The sequence below is a fragment of the Octopus bimaculoides genome, chromosome 9 (genome assembly GCF_046866305.1).
Source record: "Octopus bimaculoides isolate indiv1 chromosome 9, ASM4686630v1, whole genome shotgun sequence".
In the NCBI taxonomy this organism is placed as follows: Eukaryota; Metazoa; Mollusca; class Cephalopoda; order Octopoda; family Octopodidae; genus Octopus; species Octopus bimaculoides.
This window is the reverse complement of record NC_142936.1, coordinates 24,876,387-24,901,626: the sequence shown is the minus strand read 5'-3', so window position 1 is coordinate 24,901,626 and position 25,240 is coordinate 24,876,387. Positions and strand designations below refer to the sequence as shown.

The following is a 25,240-nucleotide window of genomic DNA, read 5'->3' as shown; positions in this document are numbered from 1 at the left end:
CTTCAATTTATCTTTGGTGTTACAAGGAATTTTGTTGCTCTTTCGCTCAACTGCGCCCCACACATAATAATCAAGGTTGGTTGTAGTCTGGCGGATTAGGTAGCCAAATGTTAAGGATGATGTGGTCGCAGAAATTGTCTGAAAGCAATGACTGGGTTCTCTTTCTTCTGTGGCATGGTGCAGAATCCTGTTGTCAGACATAGGGTCTTCCAGCAGCTACCCTCTACACCCAGGGCAGCATTACTTCATCCAGGCACTTGATGTAACCCTCCGTGTTGAGTCTGAGGCCATTGTGGGAACATAAATGGAGGCATAACGTCGCCATCACTCCAAACACTATGATGCTGACTGGATGTTTATCACTCCCGGTACGTTTTGTGGACACGGCAAACACTCAGATTGACACCCAAACACTGAAATGTTCGTATTGGAGCTACCGGTGCGAATGCCAAGCAGTACAGCATGTCATTTCCAAATTTCTGGCAGAGTGAATTGCGTCATGATGCTGTTTTTCTCACAAACGGTGCCCAACTGACCTAACTATACTGTGTAGTCGACAAAATCAAAAACAAACAATGCGCATGCTGGAAATTAAAAATATAAAATGGTAACAATTTACTCATCGTACCCTGTGTGTGTGTGTGTGTGTGTGTGTGTGTGTGTGTGTGTGTGTGTGTGTGTGTGTGTGTGTGTGTGTGTGTGTGTGTGTGTGTGTGTGTGTGTGTGTGCGCGTGAGTATTGGATCATCTTATGAATAATGCGGTTTTCTTAGATGCATGAACTAAAGATCGGAGCGAACGGGATAAACAACCTACATCAACTTGCTATAAAAGCAGGTAGTAATTTTACCTTGTACTTATAGTGCAAGTTTTCAAGAGTGCAGTTCGATTTTAACAGTTATTTCTTCAAAGTTATAATGGAAGTGCTAAAGGAACGTATTCGGCATATTTTGCGTTATGAGTTCAATAAAGGCAACAACGCAACTGAAAATGCGCGGAATATTAATGCAGTATATGGGTATCGGACAATAAGCGTAAGCCAGTGTCAACTGCAGCCTAAAAGACGAACCTCGTCCTAGAAGATCTGTAGAGCTCAACGAGCACATCCTGCAAACACTGGTGGAACAAAATCGTTGAGGAACTAGCTGAGAAGCTTGGATTTGGTCATTCAACGATTCATCGATACCTGCGTGCCATCGAAAAAGTCAGCAAATAGAGTCAATGGGTTCCTTACAAACTTTTCGTGTCTAATCACGCGCGGAGAGTGAATGTGTGCTCTTCTTTGCTGTTACGTCTCAAGAATGAACCACTTTTGGACCGAATAGTGACTGGTGATGAGAAATAGGTTCTCTATAAAAATGTCAAATGTCCAAGACTGAGTAGGGAAAGGAGAAACACTGGCATCCCAGGCTAAAGAAGGTCTTCATCTACGTAAAGAGTTGTTATCTGTTTAGTGGGATATGAAAGGTTTAGTCCACTTTGAACTTTTAAACCCAAACCAAACGATAACAAAGGAGATCTACTGCAACAGCTTGAGCGGCTTAAGTCAGCGCTAAAAGAAAAACGGCCATCTTTGGACGGAAAGAATATGAATTCTGCAGACGAGGTCAGAACTGTACTGGGGGAGTATTTTTTGTCACGGACAAGTGAATTTTGGAAGAGGGGCCCTGCAAGTCTACCAGATAGATGGAAGAGCATTGTAGAGAATGAAGGAGAGTATATTTTAGATTAAAAAAGAACTTTGTTATTCTTAATTTTGAAAAATAAAAGAAGTATAAAAAACTGCATTATTTATGGGATGACCCAATATGTATGTATGTACGTATGTATGTATGTATTATGTATGTATGTATGTATGTATGTATGTATGTATGCATGCATGTATGTATGTATGTGGTAAACAAATAAGAATGGATAGGTCAAAACACTACTTCATGCGTTTCAATAGTATATTTTAGATTAAAAAAGAACTTTGTTATTCTTAATTTTGAAAAATAAAAGAAGTATAAAAAACTGCATTATTTATGGGATGACCCAATATGTATGTATGTACGTATGTATGTATGTATGTATGTATGTATGTATGTATGTATGCATGTATGTATGTATGTGGTAAACAAATAAGAATGGATAGGTCAAAACACTACTTCATGCGTTTCAATAGCATGGTTATTTTTTAACAATGAAAAGAACATAATATTATGTAATTCCCCGTTGCAATAAAACCAGATTTGTTGGTATTTCGCCGACTGAAAGCAGAATATCACCTGACGAAATAGGGTGGTTACACAATACAGAACTATGTAACGTTATGTAATACACTTTGTATTATTCATAAATAACCAAGTTACCGAAACGCTTGCAGTAATGTTTTGAGCTATCCATTCTTATTTGTTTACTAAATGACACTCAGCGTAATATGTACCGATTACACAACTGATACTTATATGCATTTACACGATGCCTCCGCTCAGTAAATGATCGTTTAACTTTGTGTAGACCGCTATATATACCAGTTAAAGAATCTGGAATATTTAAGTAATCTTTCGGAGTAACCTGTTCGCCTAAGATACACAGAGGTGCTTCTAAGTTAATTTGTCAACACCTGTTTGATCCTCTTTGCATCATATATATACTCCGCCTTCACCAGATTAATTTGTTAATATTTTACCTTTTTACTTATTCCTGGTGACTTTTTCGTTTTTTTTTTTTTTTTTTTTTTTTTTCGTTTTCTTTTTTAACCTTTTTTTTTAACCTTCCACGCTTTGTATAGGCTTCCTTTTCGGCATTATGTGACTCTGGCAATAGTTGTTGACTCTGTCCGTTACTTAAGCTGCGTTCCTTCTGTTTGTTTGTGCGCATGTGTGTGGGTCAGTGCGCATACACATGTATGTATATATGTATGCATGCATGTAAGTGTGTGTACGTTTGTATGTATGTATTCTGCATATTCATGTGTTTGTGTGTTCGTGTCCGTGTGTTTTTATGTGTGTGTGTGTGTGTGTTTGCATGTGCTTATGTGTGTACCTCTGTCTCCTTGTGTGTGCATGTCTGAGTGAGTGTGGCGGGGGGGTGACTATTCACTGTGTCTGTGTGTATGAATGTGTATCTCCATGTGTGGGCGTGTGTCTCTATATGTGTCCTTGTATGAAGTGAAGTGTGTGTATATGGTCATGTGTTTCAGACTTCATCTGCGTATGTGTGTGTATGTGTGCTTGTCTGACCATATTACCTATGTATCTATCCGTTTGTATGTCTATCTGTATCCTATTTTGGGGTGGGATGCATACCCTTTGTATCCTATTCCTGTCTTTGCTTCTATATCTAGGGCAGGTACTACTGGTTTCATTACATATAATTTTATCTAACTTCTTTGTAGCACCCCTGTATACAACGAAATCTTATTCAGCGTACCAGCTAAATGCGACGTCAGTGACCTTTCAATTACTATATGCTTTTCATCGTCAAGTAATATTTTACATTGTTATGGCATAAAATTTGTCAGAATGTTACCGTTGGTTTCGTGCCGAATATTGCCACTTGACAATATCGATAACTTTTCAAACATTGGTGATGCTTGAAGCATCAAGCTTCCAGCTATGACTGGAAACGCATAGCCTTTGTTATGATGGAGATGCATAAACTTTATGTTGACGGCAGTGAGTATATCTCCGACCATATAGGCTTCTTTATACTAGACCCTAGATGCAAAATTCCTTTGAATATGCTTTGGCTTACGTAGAGCCAACATTTTAGCCATCTCTAGAGATGGACAAGCTCAGGAAAAACCTGATACACACTCTTAATTTTCTAAGACCCAAGATTACAATAGAGACTAACCAAACCTTAATTAGATGTAACACTCGATCTGGGCACAGTTTCAGACGATCTTTACACAAAACCAAACGAGAAACTGTCGTACATCAACACAGCTGCCTGTGACTCGCTTATCGTATTTAAAAACCTGATAAAGGGTGTCAGTGGGAGTATCTCGAATCTATCGTTCAATAAATGTCTTCGATAAAGTAGACTCCGTTCTATGACGAGGCTTTTGGCAACCAGCAGTTTCAAGGCCGTATTACTTACATGCCCAGCCCCAACACCCACAAGAAAAGTGCCGCTGCAAAGTCATCTGGTTGCAGTTTTTCTTACCTAAGTGGGTAGGGTCTTCCTTAGATTAGTGCACAAAGAGTTGACGCTGGACCACAGATTAGTGAGATATTTAATAGACATAACTTACTGGGTTCGTTCAGCTGCACACCAAGTATCAAAACATATTAGTTAGTACCCACAAGCTGTGGCTCATGTAGAGTTTATAGTAACCGCTGAGTTAATAGTTAATGCAAAACAAAACGTAGCAGAAATGGAGTCAACCAACACTAATGGGATGACGCGTGTACAAAAATACGTCAAGGCAACGGAGCACTTTAAACCTATGGGAGGTGTAATGCTACAAATTTAGTTAGCTATACGGCAATTTAGTTACTGGAATGTTCTTAGCCGTGTGTGTCCTAGTGGAAGTAAAAGATTCAGTCACAGCTAGGTGGAGAGGAGAATTATTCTAATAAACTTCACGTGATTTGAGCGCTTACTTCAACTCGAAAAGTGAAACTTTCAGGTGAAACCCTCATCAGCGTAAATTTATTTTTGCATCTTGATCTTGTCCATCTTTGAACTCTATACACGCATACAGTTTACATGCTTCGCCCACAGCTAACACTAATCCACGAGAAATAACTCCTCTTTCCTCTTGAAAAATATTTTCTGCTATTTTTCGTTCCATCTCTAGACCCTGCCTAGAGTCTATGTGGTCCCAGCTCTATTGATTATATTGAAGATGCTTTTTCTTCTGACTTACTTATGGAAAGCTAACATATGATACTTGTATGTGGTCTGTACGTGTATGTATCTCTGTTGATACATATGTGCGTGTCTGTGCTTGTGTATGTGTGTGTGTGTGTGTGTGTGTGTGTGTGTGTGTGTGTGTGTGTGTGTGTGTGTGTGTGTACACAAAATGACAATAACAGAAAGACTCAGAAATAAACAGAAAAATGGAAAATAATTCAAAGCATTTCTTTCAGTATATTTGGCATGCACCGTTTTCTTTTATCAAATAACTATAAACTCTACGCAACTGCGGGGCAATATACACAGAAGACAGACAATACTAGGTAGGTTGAGCTAAAGAGCAAGATAATAAAATCTAGTAGACAGTTCAGAGAAAGGAATATTTTGATGGTTGTTTTGATGGTGGTAGTGGTTGTAGTATATTATGTTTGTTATTGTCGTTAATGGAACACGTAGTGCAAGAAGCTGACCTGTTGAAGATGTGGATGTTAATGTTAGTGCGTTAGAGAAAGGAAAAGGTGTCATTTGTAGCGTCTGCGTGTGTTGATATACGTGTGTCTGCATATATACACACATACATACATACATACATACATACATACATACATATATACTTCATATGTGTATCTGGTTTGCAAGATTCTTTATGTGAATAATATTGGCATAATAACTCTCCCTAGACACAACTATATATATATATATATATATATATATATATATATATATAATGAAGACAAAAGAATTTTTCCAAAATGCTGACGACATTTTTTCTCAAAAAAAATATACATACATATATATATATATATATATATAACAATATATTATAAATTAACTACCAACAAAAATAATTGGTAAGCTAACTTAAAAAATCATCACTAACGCCTTTATTATTATTTATATATATATATATATATATATATATATATATATATATATATATATATATATATATATATATATGTATGTATGTGTGTATATATATATATGTATATATATATATATATATATATATATATATATATATACTGTTACGAACGCCCGCACGCGAAGCACCTCAACGAGGAGAAAACTCGCGCGCGCACGAACGTCGACGCTCAGTGAGTCGGGATGCTCGCCACGACTAAGCCCAGCCGGAGCACGTAACGATGACAACAGGCAAGGAGGAAGAAATAACACGGACCATACGTTGCGTAGTGAAACTAACTTTTCTTTCTTTACATCACAATACAAAACATTGCATAACAATAATTCTGAAATAACACATGTAACAATAGCGCATGCAAGCATTTAACGTAATCAAAAGTTTACAATCAGAATTCGTATATCAAGTCAATTAAAAGTTCTTTTACTTCTTTGTTTTTCTTTTCTTTGAACAACATGTAACAACAAAGTTCTCTCTTTTCTTTTCAACCATTTAACAAGAGTTAGCAAAGTTCTTTCTTTTCTTTTCTTTTCCACCAGTTAACATCACAGTTAACAAAAGTTAACAAAGTTCTTTTTCTTTTAAAACATGTAACGACAAAGTACATTTTTCTTTAAAAATATACACACAAACCTTTACCGCAAGAATTTCCTTTCCTTCAAATATCCCACTACAATCCACAAGAACTGACCAAACGTAGTCTACTACAATCTTTTGCCTGCCACAACAGTTCCATCTCTCTGTCCCTCTCTCTATATACAAAGGAATAAGTACAAAAAGGACATGAAGAAGAATTATGCGACAAGGGCTACACAATGAATTCCATGTAGTCCCAACAGAAATTGCTGGATAAAACAAGCGGGATTGGCTGAAGAATGGCACACTAAAACAAGAGACGGAGAGCACTATACTGGCAGTGCAAGACCAAACTTTGGCCATGATAACTGGAGGGTCAATCTGTGGAATGAGCTGTCTCTGTTGTGCTGCACCTGTAATAGAGTGGACAAAACCATTGCCCATATCACAAACGAATGCCCTAGACTTGCCCAAAACCACTACAAGTTGTGGCGACATCATCAGGTAGCGAACGTTCTACATTGGAAACTGTGCGAAAAGTGGAGGCTAGAGAGAGGTAAGATGTGGTATGAGCACAAACCGCAGAGAGCGACAGAGTCGGAGACGATCAATATTCTCTGGGATTTCCCAATCCAAACATATCAGGTGCTAGAGCATAACAGACCGGACCTAGTGGTGGTGGTCATGGTGCATCACATATGCTATATAGTTGACGTGGCATGCGCCTTTGACCTACGAATAGTAAAAAATGAAGGCGAAAAGATAGTAACCTTTTAAGTACGAATTAGCCCGGCTATGGAAAATGAAGAAGGCGAAGATAGTGTCAATTATTGTTGGGTTCTTGGGAACAGTATCAGAAGGCTTCGAGAGGAATATAAACGAAATTGGAATAAAGTGCCCAGTAGAACTGTTGCAAAAGGTTTGCCTCCTTGGCACGGCTAAAATAATCAGGAAAGTATTAGATAGCTGAAAAGAACGATTAGCATGGTACCGTAGGCTATAGGTAGTAAGCCTGCTACGTATGCAACACTCCAGGAGCTCCAACAAAACCTGTGATAAAGAGAAAATAATAATAATAATAATAATAATAATAATAATAATAACAACAACAACAACAACAACAACAACAACAACAACAACAACAACAACAACAACAACAACAACAACAACAACAACAACAACAACAACAACAACAACAACAACAACAACAACAACAACAATAATAATAATGATAATAATAATAATAATAATAATCTTTTCGATAGGCGTGGGAGTGGCTGTGTGGTAAGTAGCTTTCTTACCAACCAAATGGTTCTGGGTTCAGTCCCACTGCGTGGCACCTTGGGCAAGTGTCTTCTACTATAGCCTCGGGCCGACCAAAGCCTTGTGAGTGGATTTGGTAGACGGAAACTGAAAGAAGCCCGTCGTATATATGTATATATATGTATATATGTGTATGTATGTGCGTGTGTGTATATGTTTGTCTCCCCAACATCGCTTGACAACCGATGCTGGTGTGTTTACGTCCCCGTAACTTAGCGGTTCGGCAAAACAGACCGATAGAATAAGTACTAGGCTTCCAAAGAATAAGTCCTGGGGTCGATTTGCTCGACTAAAGGCGGTGCTCTAGCATGGCCTCAGTCTAATGACTGGAACAAGTAAAAGAGTATAGGTACAAGGCCTGAAATTTGAGCGGAGGGGACTAGTCGTTTACATTGACCCCAGAGTTTCACTGGTACTTAATTTATCGATCCCGAAAGGATGAAAGGCACAGTCAATCTCAGCGGAATTTTGAACTCAGAACGTAACGACGGGCGAAATACCGCTAAGCATTTCCTCCAACGTGCTAACGATTCTGCAATCTCGAAGGGCACGGAAGGATGGATTCTTGCTGCCTAAGGACTAGTTTTACGAACTGACTCAATCAAATGTAGCATTGATAAGACAGCAGTATCACCTTTGTGTAGACTATGGAAAGTCATCTGTAATAAACATATAATTAGTGAATATTCAAAGTTAGACCAAAAGAGGTAAATAAAATGCGATGACAAAGTAGCAGTGCGAATATGTATTGACTAGAATGTTCCAACAAGTGGTATGAGCACCAACCTTTGCCAGTAGCAGAGAATGATCAGATGGGATATACCAATATACACAGACAAAAAGTTGCAGCACCACCGACCAGATATCACTCTCCAACTGAAGGAGTCTAAACAATGGACCTGCATCGGTGTAGATATACCTGCAGACCAGAATATTGTGAAGACAAAGGACAAGAAATTCGAAAATTACCAAGACTTAGGATTGGAAGTGAAAAGAATCCATAGAGTCTCAAAAGTAAATATGGTACCTATTGTGATCGGTGCACTTGGGACCATCTCAAAAAGAGCAATATTCTGGCTTCAAACGCTGCTAATACCAAATTTCTTAGGAAGTATTCAGATGGCAGCAATACTTGGAATAGCTCATCTGTTGAGGAAAGTGTTGCGTCTTTAAGCTGCAGTATGGAACTGAGACGTGACATAGACATAGATAAATCAGGAATTAAGCGAATAAATAAAATAAAAATAGTAATGATTTCAAATGTTGGCACAAGGCCAGCAATTTCGGGAGAGGAAGTATGTCAATTACATCGATTCAGTGTTCAACTGATATTTATTTTATCGACCCCGAAAGGATGAAAGGCAAGGTCGACCTCAGCGGAATTTGAATTCAGAACGTAATGACGGACGAAATGCCGTTAAGCTTTTTTTCCCGGCGTGCGTGCCGAGCGTCGTCTGCGACAGCTTGGTCAAGTGCGCTGCATGGATGGAGGTTACATTCTTAAAGACTTCTTCTAAGGATAGCTTCGATCCGGATCCTGTCCAACTGGCCGTCCCTGTAATATATACGTATGAATACAAAAAAGGATTTCTGTTCAGTGCACATCGAACTAGAACTACAGGTGGTCGTAATTTCAGTCTGTTTAACCAAGAAACATCGTATGAAGACAGGGTTCAAATAGCGGTGGATGAGGGGAATTAACTTCGGGTGGTAAAAACACAAAAGTGGAAAACATCTGCACCACACGATGAATAAGTTTTCGTCTGTATTGCTTGACTACAAATAAGGACTGCGTTTTTTCAGTACGAATAACACAGCCATTGCATTTGATGTGTCGGTAAAATAAGGGCATAAGAAGAACGGGGGAAAGGAAGGGAAGAAAAGAAAAGAAAAGAAAAGAAAAGGTTAAAATGTTTTATCGTCTCCTCCAATACACGGTAACTGACAAGTGTTGTGTGTGTGTGGATGTGTGTGTGCGCGCTCGTGTATGATTACTTCTCACATGTGCCTTTGTAGATGCACACAACCAAGTGTGAGCATATATTCATTTAAAGAGTCTCTGATGGAGAATCTTTATAATGTCTTAGAAATTTTTACGGTGCCACTTGGATTTGGAGGAATGCACGTCAGTTTCTATAATGGATCGTTGATGTGAATGGAATTGTAATGGAGGACTACGTTACTTGACTGCTGTTTCACAACATATATTATAGTGAATGTAAATGATTTAAGTTGTTAGTCACAGTTTTGCACCGAGGTAGCTAAATGAGACCATCTTTTCAAAGAGGTTGTTATAGAATAACTTTTATTAAAAATGTCTTCTTTTATAGTTCCTGACATGTGGTCAGCATGCCGTAGAGAGATTCTTCAAGCTAAGCCAACCGGTATGAAACCTAAGAGCAGACCAAGAGCAAGATGGTTGTATAATATCCAGAGTCGCAGCTGGTCACGCTTGAGAATCCATCAGGTAATTTTAATGAAAGCTGTTTCTGATAAGACCCATTAGAGGAGGTGCCTGAGAACTCTACCCTCCACCCTTCCAGGAATAGTGGGCGGCAAAATGGATGGATGGATGGAAGAATAGTTCCTGACAGAAAAAAATAATATTGTATACTCCACCCCAGACATTTCAAATTTTGTCACAAGGCGAGCAGTTTTAAGAGAGAGGTTAAGTTGATTACATCGGCCCCAGTGCTCAACTAGTACTTATTTCATCAACCTCGAGAAGATGAAAGGCAAAGTCCACCTCAGCTGGTTTCAACTTCGAACGTAGGAAAGCGAAAGAAATCCCGTTAAGCATATTTCCGACGCGCTTACTGACACTGCACGTTCTCTGCTTAATTATTATAATGATGATAATGATTTCAAATTAGACACAAAGCTAAAAATTGTGGGTGGCGATGAATTATTTCGACTTCAGTACCTGATTTGTACCTTTTTATATATTCTTGGGAAAAGGTGAAGGAGAAATTTTTCGTTTCTCGCTATAATTCCATTCAGAACCAAGATCCTTTGTAGGAATATCAAACCAGCCAGATTTGCAGAAGGCTGAAAGGCGAGGTGACATCGCATTTAACTAGTACTTTATTTTATCCACTAGAGAATAGCAAACTCATCCACGCTGAAATTTCAAATCAGAACCTAAAGAGACGTGACTAACCCCTGCGAAGTATTTTGTTAATAATAATTTCTAATTCAGACACAAGACCAGCTGTTTTGAAGGAAGGAGAAAGCTGATTACATCGAACACAGCATTTGACTGATACCTTCTTTTATCGACCCTGGAAAGAGGAAAAGAAAAATAGGCCTTGACGAAATTCGAACTCTGAAAGAAAGAGCTACTACAAGGCGCACTAACATTTCTTTCAATCCACCGATCGTATCATCCAGAATATTTAACCGATGTTTTATTTAATCTTCTGGGAAAAGATATCAAGTGAATTCGATAGCAATCAAATGGTAAAGGAACGTAACTAAATATCACAAGGCATATTTTGTTATTAACAATCATGTTTCAACTTTTGGCACAAGGCCAGCAATTATGAGAGGAGGTGGCAAGTTGGTTAAATCGGCCCCAGTACTCGACTTATACTTTTTTTATCGACCCTGAAAGTTTGGAAGTAAATATGATTTCGGTAGGATTCTTGTTCAGCACGGAAAGAGCCGAAAGAAATGCCGCTAAGCATGTTGCCTGGTGCGTTAACGATTCTGCCAGCCCTCCCCATCCCCGGTCTTCATAATGGTTTCAAATTTTGGTACAAGATCAGCAATTGTGGGAGAGGGTGCATGTCGATTACATCGACTCCAATATTCATCTGGTACTTATTTTATTGACACCGGTGGCATTTGATCTCAGAACAAAGTCAGAAGAAATGTCGCTAACCATTTTTCCCGGCGCGGTAACGACTGTGCCAGCTTACCGCCTTTTCTCGGTGTCTTAACAATAATGATTCTTGCTGATTTTGGCACAAGGCCAGCAATTTTGAGGTGAAGGGGTATCTATGACATCTACTCGAGTACTCAACTGGTACTTATTTCATCGACCCCGAAAGGAAAAGTTAACCTCTGTGGGATTTGAGCTCAGCACGTAAAGAACAGGATAAAATGCAGCTAAGCATTTTGTCCGGAGCGCTTGACGATTCTGTCGGCTCACCGTTTTAATAATAATAATAATAATAATAATAATCTCCAATCAGCAATCGATAGAAACCAAACAAACCTCTCCACATACATACACACAGTGAAACGAACCATAGATAGCGCCTTTATGTTGTAAGTCGGCCTGCAAGAAAGAGTCAACCATTCTTTCACAAAGTTCCCCCTGTCAACTTCCGGAAGAACATATGGAATATCCTGAATATACCTGGCGAAAAAAAAAGAAAAAGATGTGATGATCCCAGCTGGAATACCCTTTTATGTTCATGTCTGTCTGTTTAATCAGGACCGACTTGAGGCGGTGTGGAACAGTGAGGTGTGTGGATAAACAAAAACAACAATAACAACAATAAAACAGTGACATTAGCTTATTGATTGAACAATCTAATCAATCGATTACTTAATTCATAACAACTAAATAACACCGTCGTATTTCCTCGCCCTCATATTTCATATATTAATGATTTAAAATGTTTTGGGCAGACAAGAGAACTTCTTGAGCAGCCAAAAAGGACGGAATTTCACTGAGTTCTTGTTGAACTTTATCATGGAAGGTTTTCAAATCATCGTAAGCCACCTCCAATCTTCGCATAGTTTCGAATATCATATTTTTTGCCTCACGCATCATGTCTTCTTGTTCGGCAATGTCTCGTTCATCTTCGTTCGTTTCTTTCATTTTATCAAGTCTCTGCATATCTTGTTTCAGTTCAACTTCATAGGATGATTTTTCATGGATGAATTGCTGTAAAACACCGGCTTTAACCTCTAATTCCTTTACGATATCACTGTTCATTGTGGCGTATTTCTTTTTTTCTTTTTTTTTTATCTTTTACAATTATTCCCTTTGTTTCTACTGTAAAATTTTAAAGTTATTTTTCTGTTGTTCTTATTTTTTGCTTTAGGTATATTTTTACTTTCGCTTTTATAATATTAAAGCGCTTTACTCTTTTTTTGTTTTGTTTTCAAGTTTTTTTGGTAAATTAGGATCTCTTTCTGGCCTTTTAAACAAATGTATAAATAAAATATTTTAAATATTTTATAGTCGAAAGGAAAGCTTACTAACAGCCTGGTTTTAAACTTTTTTTGAAAAATTAAAACTAGTTCGGTGATGCGGCAGCTTTTCTTTCCAAGTTAGTATGTCCGTCCATTAAGTCTTTTTGGCTTTCTCTCTCTCTCCCTCCCTCTGACATACATTCTCTTTCATCTCTTACTTTCTATCTATCCATTCCTCTTTATATATATCTCTCTGTCTCTCTCTTCAACGTTGTTAAGGACAACTATTGGCATATGTTTTGGCTTGTTGCTATGACTACTAATTATCCAATCAAAAGCAGCGATTTCAGTTACTCATGGCTGGAACTAATTCAAATATATATTCCCTTAACACTTGTCGGAAAACTATAAGAAAATCTGTTTGTTTATCACAGCTAATAGTATTAGTAGTAATAATAGTTCTGGTCGAGGCAGGAACGTTGCAACATCCTATTTCCCTACTTTTATAAATCCTACTTCAATTCAGCTCGCTGTTATGTAGCGACATATGGCTTATAGACCTAACGCTTTTAAAACTAATACAATGAACATCACACCATAACTATTTTCTACTACTGTCCTCTCTCTATATATATATATATACATATATATATATCTGTTTCAAATCAAACGACACCATGCTACGTAAGAAATACTTTTATTGTTTATTGTTGTTGTTAGTATAAAGCATTAGAAGGCAGTTAGGCTCATCTTTGCCCTTCGTACTTCAGGAGTTGGTAACATAAAGTACTAGTCGATTAAATTAATCATGGTTCTTCTTTACCAAATATATAGCTTTATACCTTTGCTAAAAGTTGGTAGTGGTGGAGATATATTGTTGTTGTTGTTGTTTTTAAAAAAAAAACTTGTGATACAAGGTATTATTTACCTCAACTGCCGCCATATGTACCATGAACCCAGAACCTCATTATTTAACATGTCTCTTTATAAAACGGTGAAATGTGATTGAAAGGTATTTTACTGCTATTTCAAGTAGGTCTAGCGACCATATAGTAACTCCCTTGTTGGCTCAGGAAGTTATTTATATTTGACATTTGTGGAGAAAATTGTACAAAATGTTGTGTCCCTTTACATTCAAAGTCGAAATCTCAGTTGTGTCCCTTTACATTCACAGTTGAAAGCTCACCTAAATCTACTTTGTTTTCTACATTGCTGAGATTGATTACTGCAGCGATTTCATCGACTTTGTCCCTCCGCCAAAAAAATATATGGTCCTGTACCTATGTGAGATAGCATTATGATTATTATAGTCGTTGTTGTTGTTGTTGTTGTTGTTTAGGCCCTGGTCATTTCTGATCAAGCAAACCGAGAATCAAAAGTCACGACCATCGCCAGTGTGTCTTTTCCTAACTTAATTACTTGCTATTTTTGATACTTCTAAAGACCATATAGAGGCAAAGCTCTCCTTGGCAGGATTTAAACTCGGGGTGTAGAGAATCAAAACAAATACCACAAGTATTCCATCTAACATTCAATGAATTTATTATGTATGCTGGAAGACCACTGATTGATTCAGCAGTTCAATTGACTGCGTTAGGGGCTTTTACTTCTTCGATGATAAGAGGAGCTTTGGTGTGGTTGCTTAACTTGTTGGAATTAACAGCCACATTTCCCTCAAATTACAGTGTGCCATTTTACAAATAAGACTGGAGACTTTGGATGATGTAGTTCTAAATGCACTGTAATTGAAATAAATATAAAAATGGCCACAGCAGGAGTATTTTTGATCATAGATCTCCTCAAACATTGTTAACTTAGGCTAAACAATTACAACAATTATACTTAAGGAAAGGTGAAAATAGGAATCGACTTTGAGAAGAGTTTCATTCAGAATATTTTAAATACACATTGTGATTAAATACCAAAACATATTTAGTTCTCTTCTCTACCATTCTTATCTTTTCTCTTGTAGAGTTCCAATGGTAACAGAATACATCCGATAGTTTCATACTATCAGACGAACGACAATGGACGCGAAGAATTACAAAGAGGAACATCAACTTGAGGAAGTGGTAAGACAGTATTGCCTATTGGAATTTTTGTGTTACCTGTTTCTGTTATTTGTGTGTATGTGTGTGAAGGGCCAGCACTAGGAAGTGGGACCCAATTAGAGAATTGTCAGTGGGGCCCTTTACTCTACAAAAGCTGAAGATTGCTGTTTTATGCTTCATGTTGTACACCAGTCTCAGCCAAAAAGCGTTGAGATAGACTAAAAATTCATCACAGCATCCTCCAAGCTTGTGCGTGAAGCCCTCTCTTGACACAGGGCCCTCTCTTGGCACGGTACCCAGTTTGAACAGATCTGTCTAATTGGCTTAAAATCAGCCCTGTGTGTGCATATATATGTGGTTAGTTAAGAATGATTTCATATATGAGATTAAATGTACATATATTTATATTTTCCTTGCTGTCTTTTTAGGAAAATTGATTTACTAGGAGGAGCAGATTCCCAGTCCCCTCACTCCTGCCCCTTTTAGTCGCCTCTTATGCCATGCAGGAATGCCTGATGTGTCTTGTGGCTACCCCCTCCTACAGAAAAACAAATGGGAATAAGCCAGGGTATATATATATATATATATATATATATATATTATTTATTGTTTATCAGCCTTATCATTCCATCACTATGTGGCTCCCACCAGCCCCCACTGAGCCAACAAATTATCTCTCCTCCTCCACCATACATCTCTCACTCTCCTCATGCACTATGCCCACTTCTTTCTTCCAAGCAAGTAATGGAAAAAATGAACATTAAAAGAACAATAATGACAAATCAAATATTTTGTTCGCATCCCACTTCATCCCACCCAATATATAAATTAAAGCCTGTATGTGTGTGCATGTGAATTTTAAAACGTATTAACCCATTAACATTCAGACTATTATGTCAAATATGATGCTTATTCATTCAAACTGTTTCGAATTAATCACGCATTATCTTGTTGCTTCAAGATTTCAATGATGTGATTGTTTATTTTTAGAATGACATTGCAGGATAGGTGTGAGAGACCAGAGCTGACTGGTTTGGGCATAAGGAGAGTGAATATTGTAGCTGGATATTACCAGTTTGAATGCTAAAGGGTTAAATACGTTTAACAGTTTTCTCCTCTCTCTCTCTCTCTCTTTATACGTTTTTCTATCTCTCTATACTTCCCACATATGTATGTCTTTTTCAGTGTACTGCCAATGGGTTGTCATATGCACATGTCAGGGAAGAAGGAAAATATGTACAAGAGCTGGAGATGTTTTTCTCAGGCTTGACAAACATTCAAGGGTTCCAGCATTTCCCAAACCTTCAACGACTGGTCATCGTACAGCAATGCATTGAGTGCACACATGGACTACGTCAACTGCCCAACCTGCAAGAGCTTTGGTTGTGTCAGTGTGGATTAAAAGTAAGTGCCATCTCTTTTAACCACTCTGACTCTGTTAAAAAAAAGTTCTTGCTCTGTAATGTGTTTTCACTACTTTCACTATAAAGGAACAGTAACAATGGGTGCAGAAATCTCTGTAAAATCATCATCAGCAGCAGCAGAATCATTTAACGTCCATTTTCCATGCTGGTATGGGTTACATCAGTGCTGCTTAAAGTGGGGGTCCGCAGACTGGTGCCGATATGCGGCAAGTTTCCAGAAAAGAAACATTATAAAATACTTCTAAAACGTTTATGTAATATTGTTATTTGTTTACAAAATAAATATGCAATAAAAAAAATGTCAACTTTTATTAAATTTATTATATATATTGCTTCTGGTATAAATTAATATTACTAAGAAATATTACTGTTCCCTGGAACATTGGAAAAAGAAAACTGCCAGTACGCCACATCAGATAGTTTGAGAAGCACTGGGTTAGATGATTTAACCAGAGATTGTAAGCCAGAGAGCTGCAACAGGCTCCAGTCAGTTTTGGCTTGGTTTCTATGGCTGGATGTGCTTCCTAGCGCCAACCACTCCACAGAGTGTACCAGGTGCCTTTTACATGTCATCAGCACAGGTGCCTTTTACATGTCATCAGCACAGGTGCCTTTTATGTGTCACCAGCATGGGTGCCTCTCACATGTCACTGGCACAGGTGCCTCACACATGGCACGGATGCTTTTATTGATTGATTTCTCCAGTCATGCTTTACATCTTTTTGAAAGAATGGGAGAGTGAACATGAAATACAGAAAGAGTAAACATAAAAGGTGCTGCATAAGTACACATACTGGGCTTGGTGGCTGAAAGAGAGTAAAGGAATACTATACGTGTACATACACAGATGCACTTAAACATGCTCTAACCTTTCATCCCCTGACACAAGCAAGTTCTCCCTCCTCAAATGCCCCTACCCATCTCATAATTCCTTGTTTTACAAGTTACTTGGTTACCATGCCAGTGCTGGTGTCACATTAAATAAATAATCATCTCTTTCTCTGTCTCTCTCACCTATTTCTGCTTCTCTATTTCTCTGTTACACTCTAACCTTTCATCATTTGACACTGGATCACCTCCTCTAATGCTCCCTCTGTTATGACAAGACACCTGCTTCTATCTCTTTGTCATGCGCTAACCTTTCATCCCCTGACACAAGCAAGTTCCCCCTCCTCAAATGCCCCTACCCTTCTCATAATTCCTTGTCTTACAAGTTACTTAGTTACCATGCCAGTGCTGGTGCCACATTAAAAGCATCCAGTCCACACTATAACGTGGTTGGCATTTGGAAGGGCATCTAGCTGTAAAAATCATGCCAAAACTAACCTCGCCTGTGCTAGTACCACATAAAAAGCACTGAGTTCAATCTGTGGAGTGGTTGGTGTTAAGAAGGACATCCAGCCATAAAATCCCTGCCAAAACTGATAGTAGCCTAGGGTAGTTTTTCTACCTGGCTGGCTCCTGTCAACTGTCCTACCCATGTATGCATGGAAGATGGACGTTAAACAATGATGATGATGACAGAAGAGGACAAAGAGGGGAAAAGAGAGGGAGTAAAGGAGTAAATGACTGTTCATTAGAGAAGTTGTTACAAATGATGTATTACATTGGTAGTGAAGGTGTATGGCTTAGTGGTTAGGGTAGTCAGCTCATAATTGCAAGATAGTGAGTTCAATTCCCAGTGACATATTATGTCCTTGACCAAGACACTTTATTTCATGTTGCTGGCAACAATGAGTCGTACCTGTATTTCAAAGTTGTAGAAGCTTGATTAAACAGGTATAGAATAACTTGTAGGACTGATCTTGGTTCCATGCTGTTACCCATAATAAAATCAAGCCTGTTCAATATTTTTGATGAAATCATTTATTTACATAAAAAATATACAGAGGTATTTGTCAAGAGTTTACGATGCCAGAAGTCTAGGTAAATATCTATCATTAGAGATACAACTGCATGCTTGCAAAAACTGTAACTATATCTTAATGTTGTGAGACTCAGGAAAATTCCATGTTCATTGTAGACAAACAATTTCTTTTAACCAGGGGTCAACATGCCTTTGTTGCCTCTGCCTGATCATGGCAGGCATCTCAATTTATAGCCATGTTCTGGTGAGAAACTCATGGAAATTTCCATTCACATACAATTGAACAATTGTAGCTGAAATACTATTAGCTAACAATCAACTCAAGATTACCTGATATACTGTGGCCTATTTCTTGTTACTGAGCTAACACGGTTTCAAATTTAAGCTTTTTCTTCATGACGACATCTTTGTCTAATCATCTTATCATCAAGCTTTCCAAAGCAAATAAGCAATTTCTCAATACTTGAATATCTTAAAATGTTTCGTTATTGTTACTGTTGTTGTTGTTTTTTCTCCTTACAGAAAATCTCCAACCTAGATAAATGTTGCTTATTGACAAAGCTCTACTTGTACAACAACCAGATAAAAAAGATTGAACATTTGGAGAAGTTGAAGAAACTTCAAGTTCTTTGGCTTAACAATAACTGCATCAGTATTATCGAAGTAAGTTATGGTGGTTCATTCTATTGATTCATTCTACTTGCCATGCGTATTGAGTTCAAATCCCACTAAGGACTTTGTTATTTTTCTAAAGTACAAAAGTTGTGAAGTTGTTAAGGTACTGATGAAGTACAGACACATAGGCGTAGATATAAGTTCAAACCTAACTCCAGCCTTTGTTCAGAATACATAACATTGATTACCTTTCTTTGTCAAAAATTGTGAAGCAAAAATGATTCTGCTGTTGTTTCATGTTGCTACGTGAGTTCTAAGTGGTAAGAAGGGTATCTAACTATAAAACTTAACCCAACTATGCAAGTGTATAAAAAGGATGTTAAACAGTGTCTTTTTTTTTTTGTAATGTGATACTGGTGTTCTACTTGGGTGTTATTGATGTTGCTGTTCTTTGAACACAGATCACTATGATCTGGTAAAAATATGATCAAGAGATTTCCAGTCATGACCATCCCTCCTTTACTTATTTTTAGACTTTCTGTGTTTGGGACTACATTATCCAGTGTTCTTCTTTTAAAATGGTAGAGTGGTATTTGAGTGAGATTTTGCTGCTAATTCTAACAGGTCAAACCACCATTTAGAGTCTCCCTTGTTTTATCTTTCTCTTAATTGTTTTTTCTGGTTATATGTATGTGTGCGTTGGTGAGGATCTGTGCCAATCCACTAGGAAATAGGTCTAGCAGATGGGATACTGTCATGACACCATCACCTTCACTTGATGAGTGAGATAAAACCTCATTGCATGGGTGCCACACACTCTGAATGAAAGAGACAAACTCCAGCACTCTAGTTTGTTTGCTCAACACCAGGCTACTTATGGACACAAACAGAGATTTCTTTACTACATCATCTCCAGTAATGAAAAATGGCACCTCTACATCAGTATGAAGCAGAGGAAAGAACGGTTGAGTTCTGATAAGCATGCAATACTTCAAACCAAGCCAAAGTTGCATCCATACCAGACAATGATCTGCACTTGTTGGAATTGGGAAGGACTAATCCACTGCAAAATGCTTGAAAACAAGCACATATTCAATACATAACATTCAGTAAATGCACCAACTCAACTAGACAACCCAGCAGAAACTACTCAACAGGTGACACAGCATGCTTCTTCAACACAGCAGCACTCATCTCAACATTGCTAATTTCTCCAAAAATGCTATTCAAGAGCTTGGTTGGGAAGTTCTACCATACCCACTGTATTCTTTTATTATAGTGCTTTCAGATTGTCACCTTTTTCAGTCACTCTCCAACAGTTTGCAAGATGTTTTGTTCAACAATATGGAGCTGAAAACGTGGCTTGAGGAAGTCTTTGAGTCAAAACTCAATGATTTCTCCCATCAAGGCATTGTCTAGCTAGTGGAATATTGGCAAGAAGTTGGGAGCAGTGAAGGGGGATACATTATTGACTGATTTGCTAAAATTGTTGATGACATGTAAGGACTAAAGTAAATGGAAAAAAGACAAACAAATTCATGACAACCCAACATATTGAGAGAAAGGTAGGAAGTAGGGTAACTAAACTTGTAATTCAAGGGCCAGATTTGTTACACCCAGTGTTACACTGATTCTGCTTGAAGAGACATAGAATTTAAGGGTAGATACAAGTGGAATATTCAGCCACTTACCATATAATGGTTTCAAATTTTGACACAAGGCTGAGAAGGGCTAATCAATTACACTGCCCCTCCCCCAGTGCTCAACTGCCACTTATTTTATTGACCCTGAAAGTATGAAAGAAAAGTCAGTCTCAGTAGAATTTGAACTCAGAATGTAAAGTGCTAGAAGAAATGCTGCTAAGCATTTTTACCAATGCGCTAAGGATTTTGCCAGCTTGCCACACTTACTATATAATCATTTCTGTTACAGACACAAGGCCTGAAATCTGGTGGGGGCAGGACTAGTCAACTACATTCCCTCCTGTACTTGACTAGTACTTATTTCATTAACCCCAAAAGGATGAAAGGCAAAGTCAACCTTGTTGAAATTTGAACTCAGAGTATAAGAGACAAAAGAAATATTGCTAAGCATTTTTTCCAGTGTGCTAATAATCCTTCTAGTTTGCTACCTTCCACTTACTATGTAATCTTTTCTACTCTAAGCACAAGACCTGAAATTTGATGGGATGGGGCCAGTCTATTAGATCAACCCAGTATGCATCTGGTACTTAATTTATTGACCTTGAAAGTATGAAAGGCAAAGTCGACCTTGGTGGAATTTGAACTCAGAACGTAAAGGCAGACAAAATACTGCTAAGCATTTTGCCCGGCATGCTAACAATTCTGCTAGCTCACCATCCTTACTATATAATGCAATAAATAAACAGTTGAATTGATCAAGTATCCAGAATACTCATCATTGCAATCCATCTCCTTCCATATTTTGTTGGTTCTTTATTTGGTTTTATTAAAGAAACCCTTCAGTCATGAATGACCACAGGATTGCACCTGAAATGTTCCCCTCCAAGTTCAAGGTTATTTATGGAAGACCAGCAGTCGCCCATGCATATCTCCTCTCCAGGCCACTGATGTTATCCAAGGGAAAGACAAAAAGATGATGCAGCTTGGCACCAGTGATGTTGCAACTCACTTCTACAGTTCAGTGAACTGGAGCAAAGTGAAATAAAGAGCCTGGTCCAGGAATCGAACTCACTACCTTATGATTGTGAGCCCAACACACTAACTATTGAGACATGCACTTTCTTGGTTTTTTTAGTGTTTTGTTAACCCTTTTGATGCAACCACCAAATACCACCTCTGATTTTCAAATGCACACTCCTCCTTATTAAGACAACTAAATGAAAACCTTCTATTAAGCTGACAAAATAATTTCTGCTCAATAAACAGCTTAATAAAGATTAAGTTATTTCACTAAATTCTTTATTATTTTAAAAACTAATTGAAAACAAAGGTAGTGTATTTCAACAGAAATATGGTAACAAAAGGGTTAATTATATTTTCTCTCATTTTGTTCTAGAACTTGTTTAGTTTAAAGTATTTGAGAGAGCTGAACCTCGCTGACAACAAGATTATAAAAATCGGTAAGTTTTGAAAACACTGATCTGATGCAGTTTCACACTTACATACATACTTACAGACCATATATATGCACACACATGTATACAAGCACACATACTCATGCATACACTTGTATATATATATGAGGTATCATTATCATCATCATCATCATCATTTAATATCTGCCTTCCAATGGAGCATGTATTTGAGCACACTTAAATGCAAACACAGACACACACACATGCTTGCAGAGCATATACACACACATATGCATGTGTGTGTGTCTGTATTTCTCCTCCTCCCCCATCCCCGCGCCATCACTTGACAACCAATGCTGGTGTGTTTATTTCCCCCGATAAAATAAGTACTAGGCTTACATTGAATAAGTCTTGTGATCGATTTCTTTATCCAAAACCCTTCAAGGCAGTGCTCCAGCATGGCCGCAGTCAAATGACTGAAACAAGTAAAAGAATAAAAGAATATATATATATATATATATATATATATATATATATATATATTTGATAAATAAATTCAAAAAGGGATAAAACTCTTTTACAAGAATTTTATCAAGAAGCCAGTGTGTAAAAAAATTCATAAGGGAAATTTCTATTCCCAAGAATATAATTATTCGTTTATATTTATATAAAGGGCATTATTACAGAAAATAATAACGCCACACAATGGACTTCTCAAAATAACCACATTTAGTACCTAATGCGAGGAAAAACAACCAACAGATGGCGACCAAAAGAAAGTTTATTTAAAAGAAAGTTGGTCGCCTTCTGTTGGTTGTTTTTCCTCGCATTAGGTACTAAATGTGGTTATTTTGAGAAGTCCACTGTGTGGCGTTATTATTTTCTGTAATAATGCCCTTTATATAAATATAAACGAATATATATATATATTGATAGAAAGGACAACAAAAGAAAGAAAGAGATCTCGATATTATGTAAATAGAGGAATTTATCTGTAAAAATGTGTCATGTGTGTGTTTCAAGCGAGGGTGGTTTAGTATACACATATAGGCAATTGTACGAATTGATGCACTTACGCGAACACTATAAACTTTTCTACTCCCTTACCTTTACCCCCTCCCCTTACTTAGTGGTCTATAGCTCTTTTGTCGTAATAACGGTCAACCACACAGTAATTTCCCTTTGTTTAACGGTCATTTTTCACAGGAATTTTCAATGGCCAGATAACTGAAGAGATGTTGGCGTGGGTTCCCACCCCGGCATCCGAAACTCAGAGTTTTATCATGGCTACCGAATAAGTGTCGCATACTTTTATACATATGTATATATATATATATATATATATATATATATATATATATATATATCATCATCATCATCATCATCATCATCGTTTAACGTCCGCTTTCCATGCTAGCATGGGTTGGACGATTTGACTGAGGACTGGTGAAACCGGATGGCAGCACCAGGCTCCAATCTAATTTGGCAGAGTTTCTACAGCTGGATGCCCTTCCTAACGCCAACCACTCAGAGAGTGTAGTGGGTGCTTTTACGTGTCACCCGCACGAAAACGGCCACGCTCAAAATGGTGCATCTCATGTGCCACCCGCACAAGAGCCAGTCCAGGGGCACTGGCAACGATCTTACTTGGCTTGCCGGGTCTTCTCACGCACAGCACATTTCCAAAGGTCTCGGTCAGTAGTCATCGCCTCGGTGAGGCCCAATGTACGAAGGTCTTGCCTCACCACCTCAGCCCAGGTCTTTCTGGGCCTACCTCTTCCACGGGTTCCCTCAACTGTTAGGGTGTGGCACTTTTTCACGCAGCTATCCTCATCCATTCTCACCACATGTCCATACCAGCGCAATCGTCTCTCTTGCACACCACAACTGATGCTTCTAATGTTCAGCTTTTCTCTCAAGATACTTACACTCTGACGGGTATTCACATTGACATTACACATCCAACGGAGCATACTGGCTTCATTCCTTGCGAGCTTACGTATGTCCTCAGCAGTTACAGCCCATGTTTCACTGCCATGTAGCATGGCTGTTCGTACGCATGCGTCATACAGTCTGCCTTTTACTCTGAGTGAGAGTCCCTTTGTCGCCAGCAGGGGTAAGAGCTCTCTAAACTTTGCCCAGGCTATTCTTATTCTAGCAGCTGTCCTTTGGATGGTCTAAGTTGCTTTGGTGGTATTTTTTTCACCAAATATTTGAACTCCCAAGAAGGTTTATGAGTAGCATGGCAATATATGTTTCTGATTAACCTAGGAATGGAAAATCAAATTGAAAGCTGGTCATTGTGGAGATCATTGCACTTTAATGATCATAGAACATATAAGTTTTCAAGTGATGCAAAGAGCTACTGAAGTGTTTTGGGAGTAGATTACAGATAATGACTACAAAATATAGTTGTTTTACATGAAAGCAAAATCTCTTGTCAGAGACAGCCACATAAATAATGTAATGAAATTGAAGGAAGCCATTGAAACTTCACCTCTGCGAGTTTATTTTTTTCAACAGCAAAGGGACCTATTTTTTTTGAAGAAATAAGCTAACAAAAGCCCCTTTATTCTGTCACTCCACATAGCCTGCACATAAACTAACAGCAAATGCTTCATAAAGTTAAATTGGTATGGAGCTTTCTGAAAGATATGTATAGCTTTTGCTAGTGGAAGCAAAACTCTTATTTAAAGGTTGATTCTTTGGGATGCATCCTATGTGATTGTTTAAAAAAGGCTAGAATGACAATGCTAAAACGTATTAGAAATGGCAGAGTTATGATGTAAGCATGTGCTAAATCCAGTCATAACTTTTTTATTTTTACGAATTTTTTTCCACTCTGTCTTCTGAAGAATGGAATTAATACAATTATGCAACAACAAAAAACAAAGATCTGTAGCATATTTGTAGAAAATTTCATTAAGAAATATTTCATTTTCTCAAAGTTATGAAGAAGCAAATCATTGGGACACAATTGTGTAGATATGCTGAAATATTTATATATATATATACATGGATGTATATAAAACTAACTCTGAAAATGTATGTGTGTGTGTATATATTTATATATGTGTCTGTATCCATTTATACATGTATATGTATGTTTCAGAAGATATTAGAATAATGGAATAAAAGTCAGTCATAATAAGAGATGTCCCAAAAATCTATTTCCTTAATTTTTAACTAGTTTCTGGCACTCATATTTACACAATTTTGATTTTGAAATATTTAAGAAACTATTTGGAAATGATAAAGAGAAATGAATGGTAGATTTGGACTGCCTATATTTTAAAACCACAAATTTTTTTTTAAATTGGTGGGGATTAAATTTTTTTTTTTCTTTTTTTTTTTTTTTACATAATCATATCAGTTCCATTATGCAGAAGACTGAATCAAAAACATTTTG

The 25,240-nt window shown here is 37.6% G+C and overlaps 3 protein-coding genes across 3 annotated transcripts in view; 1 reads left to right on the top strand and 2 right to left on the bottom strand.

Moving 5' to 3' along the window:
- LOC106884213 (uncharacterized) overlaps positions 1-6,315 on the bottom strand; it is a 77,697-nt gene extending 71,382 nt beyond the window's left edge. The window contains exon 1 of the mRNA XM_089357293.1: positions 6,197-6,315. The gene's annotated coding sequence lies outside the window, so the exon portion shown is untranslated. The remainder of the gene's footprint in view (positions 1-6,196) is intronic.
- Positions 6,316-12,280: 5,965 nt separating this feature from the next.
- LOC149134020 (tubulin-specific chaperone A-like) lies at positions 12,281-12,616 on the bottom strand. Its single transcript, XM_089358114.1, has one exon. It carries the CDS (start codon positions 12,614-12,616, stop codon positions 12,281-12,283), a length of 336 nt encoding a protein of 111 aa, XP_089214240.1.
- A 529-nt stretch (positions 12,617-13,145) lies between these two features.
- Positions 13,146-25,240, top strand: part of LOC106884215 (leucine-rich repeat-containing protein 9) — a 122,072-nt gene continuing 109,977 nt past the window's right edge. Inside the window, exons 1-5 of the mRNA XM_014935467.3 lie at positions 13,146-13,500; positions 14,789-14,888; positions 16,053-16,271; positions 18,681-18,821; positions 21,813-21,876. Coding sequence (XP_014790953.1) covers positions 14,844-14,888; positions 16,053-16,271; positions 18,681-18,821; positions 21,813-21,876 — 469 coding nt within the window. The 5' untranslated portion in view covers positions 13,146-13,500; positions 14,789-14,843. The remainder of the gene's footprint in view (positions 13,501-14,788; positions 14,889-16,052; positions 16,272-18,680; positions 18,822-21,812; positions 21,877-25,240) is intronic.

Excerpts from the sequence above, each read along its gene's own strand:
- LOC149134020 (XM_089358114.1), bottom strand. The coding sequence starts at position 12,616 with ATGAACAGTGATATCGTAAAGGAATTAGAGGTTAAAGCCGGTGTTTTA.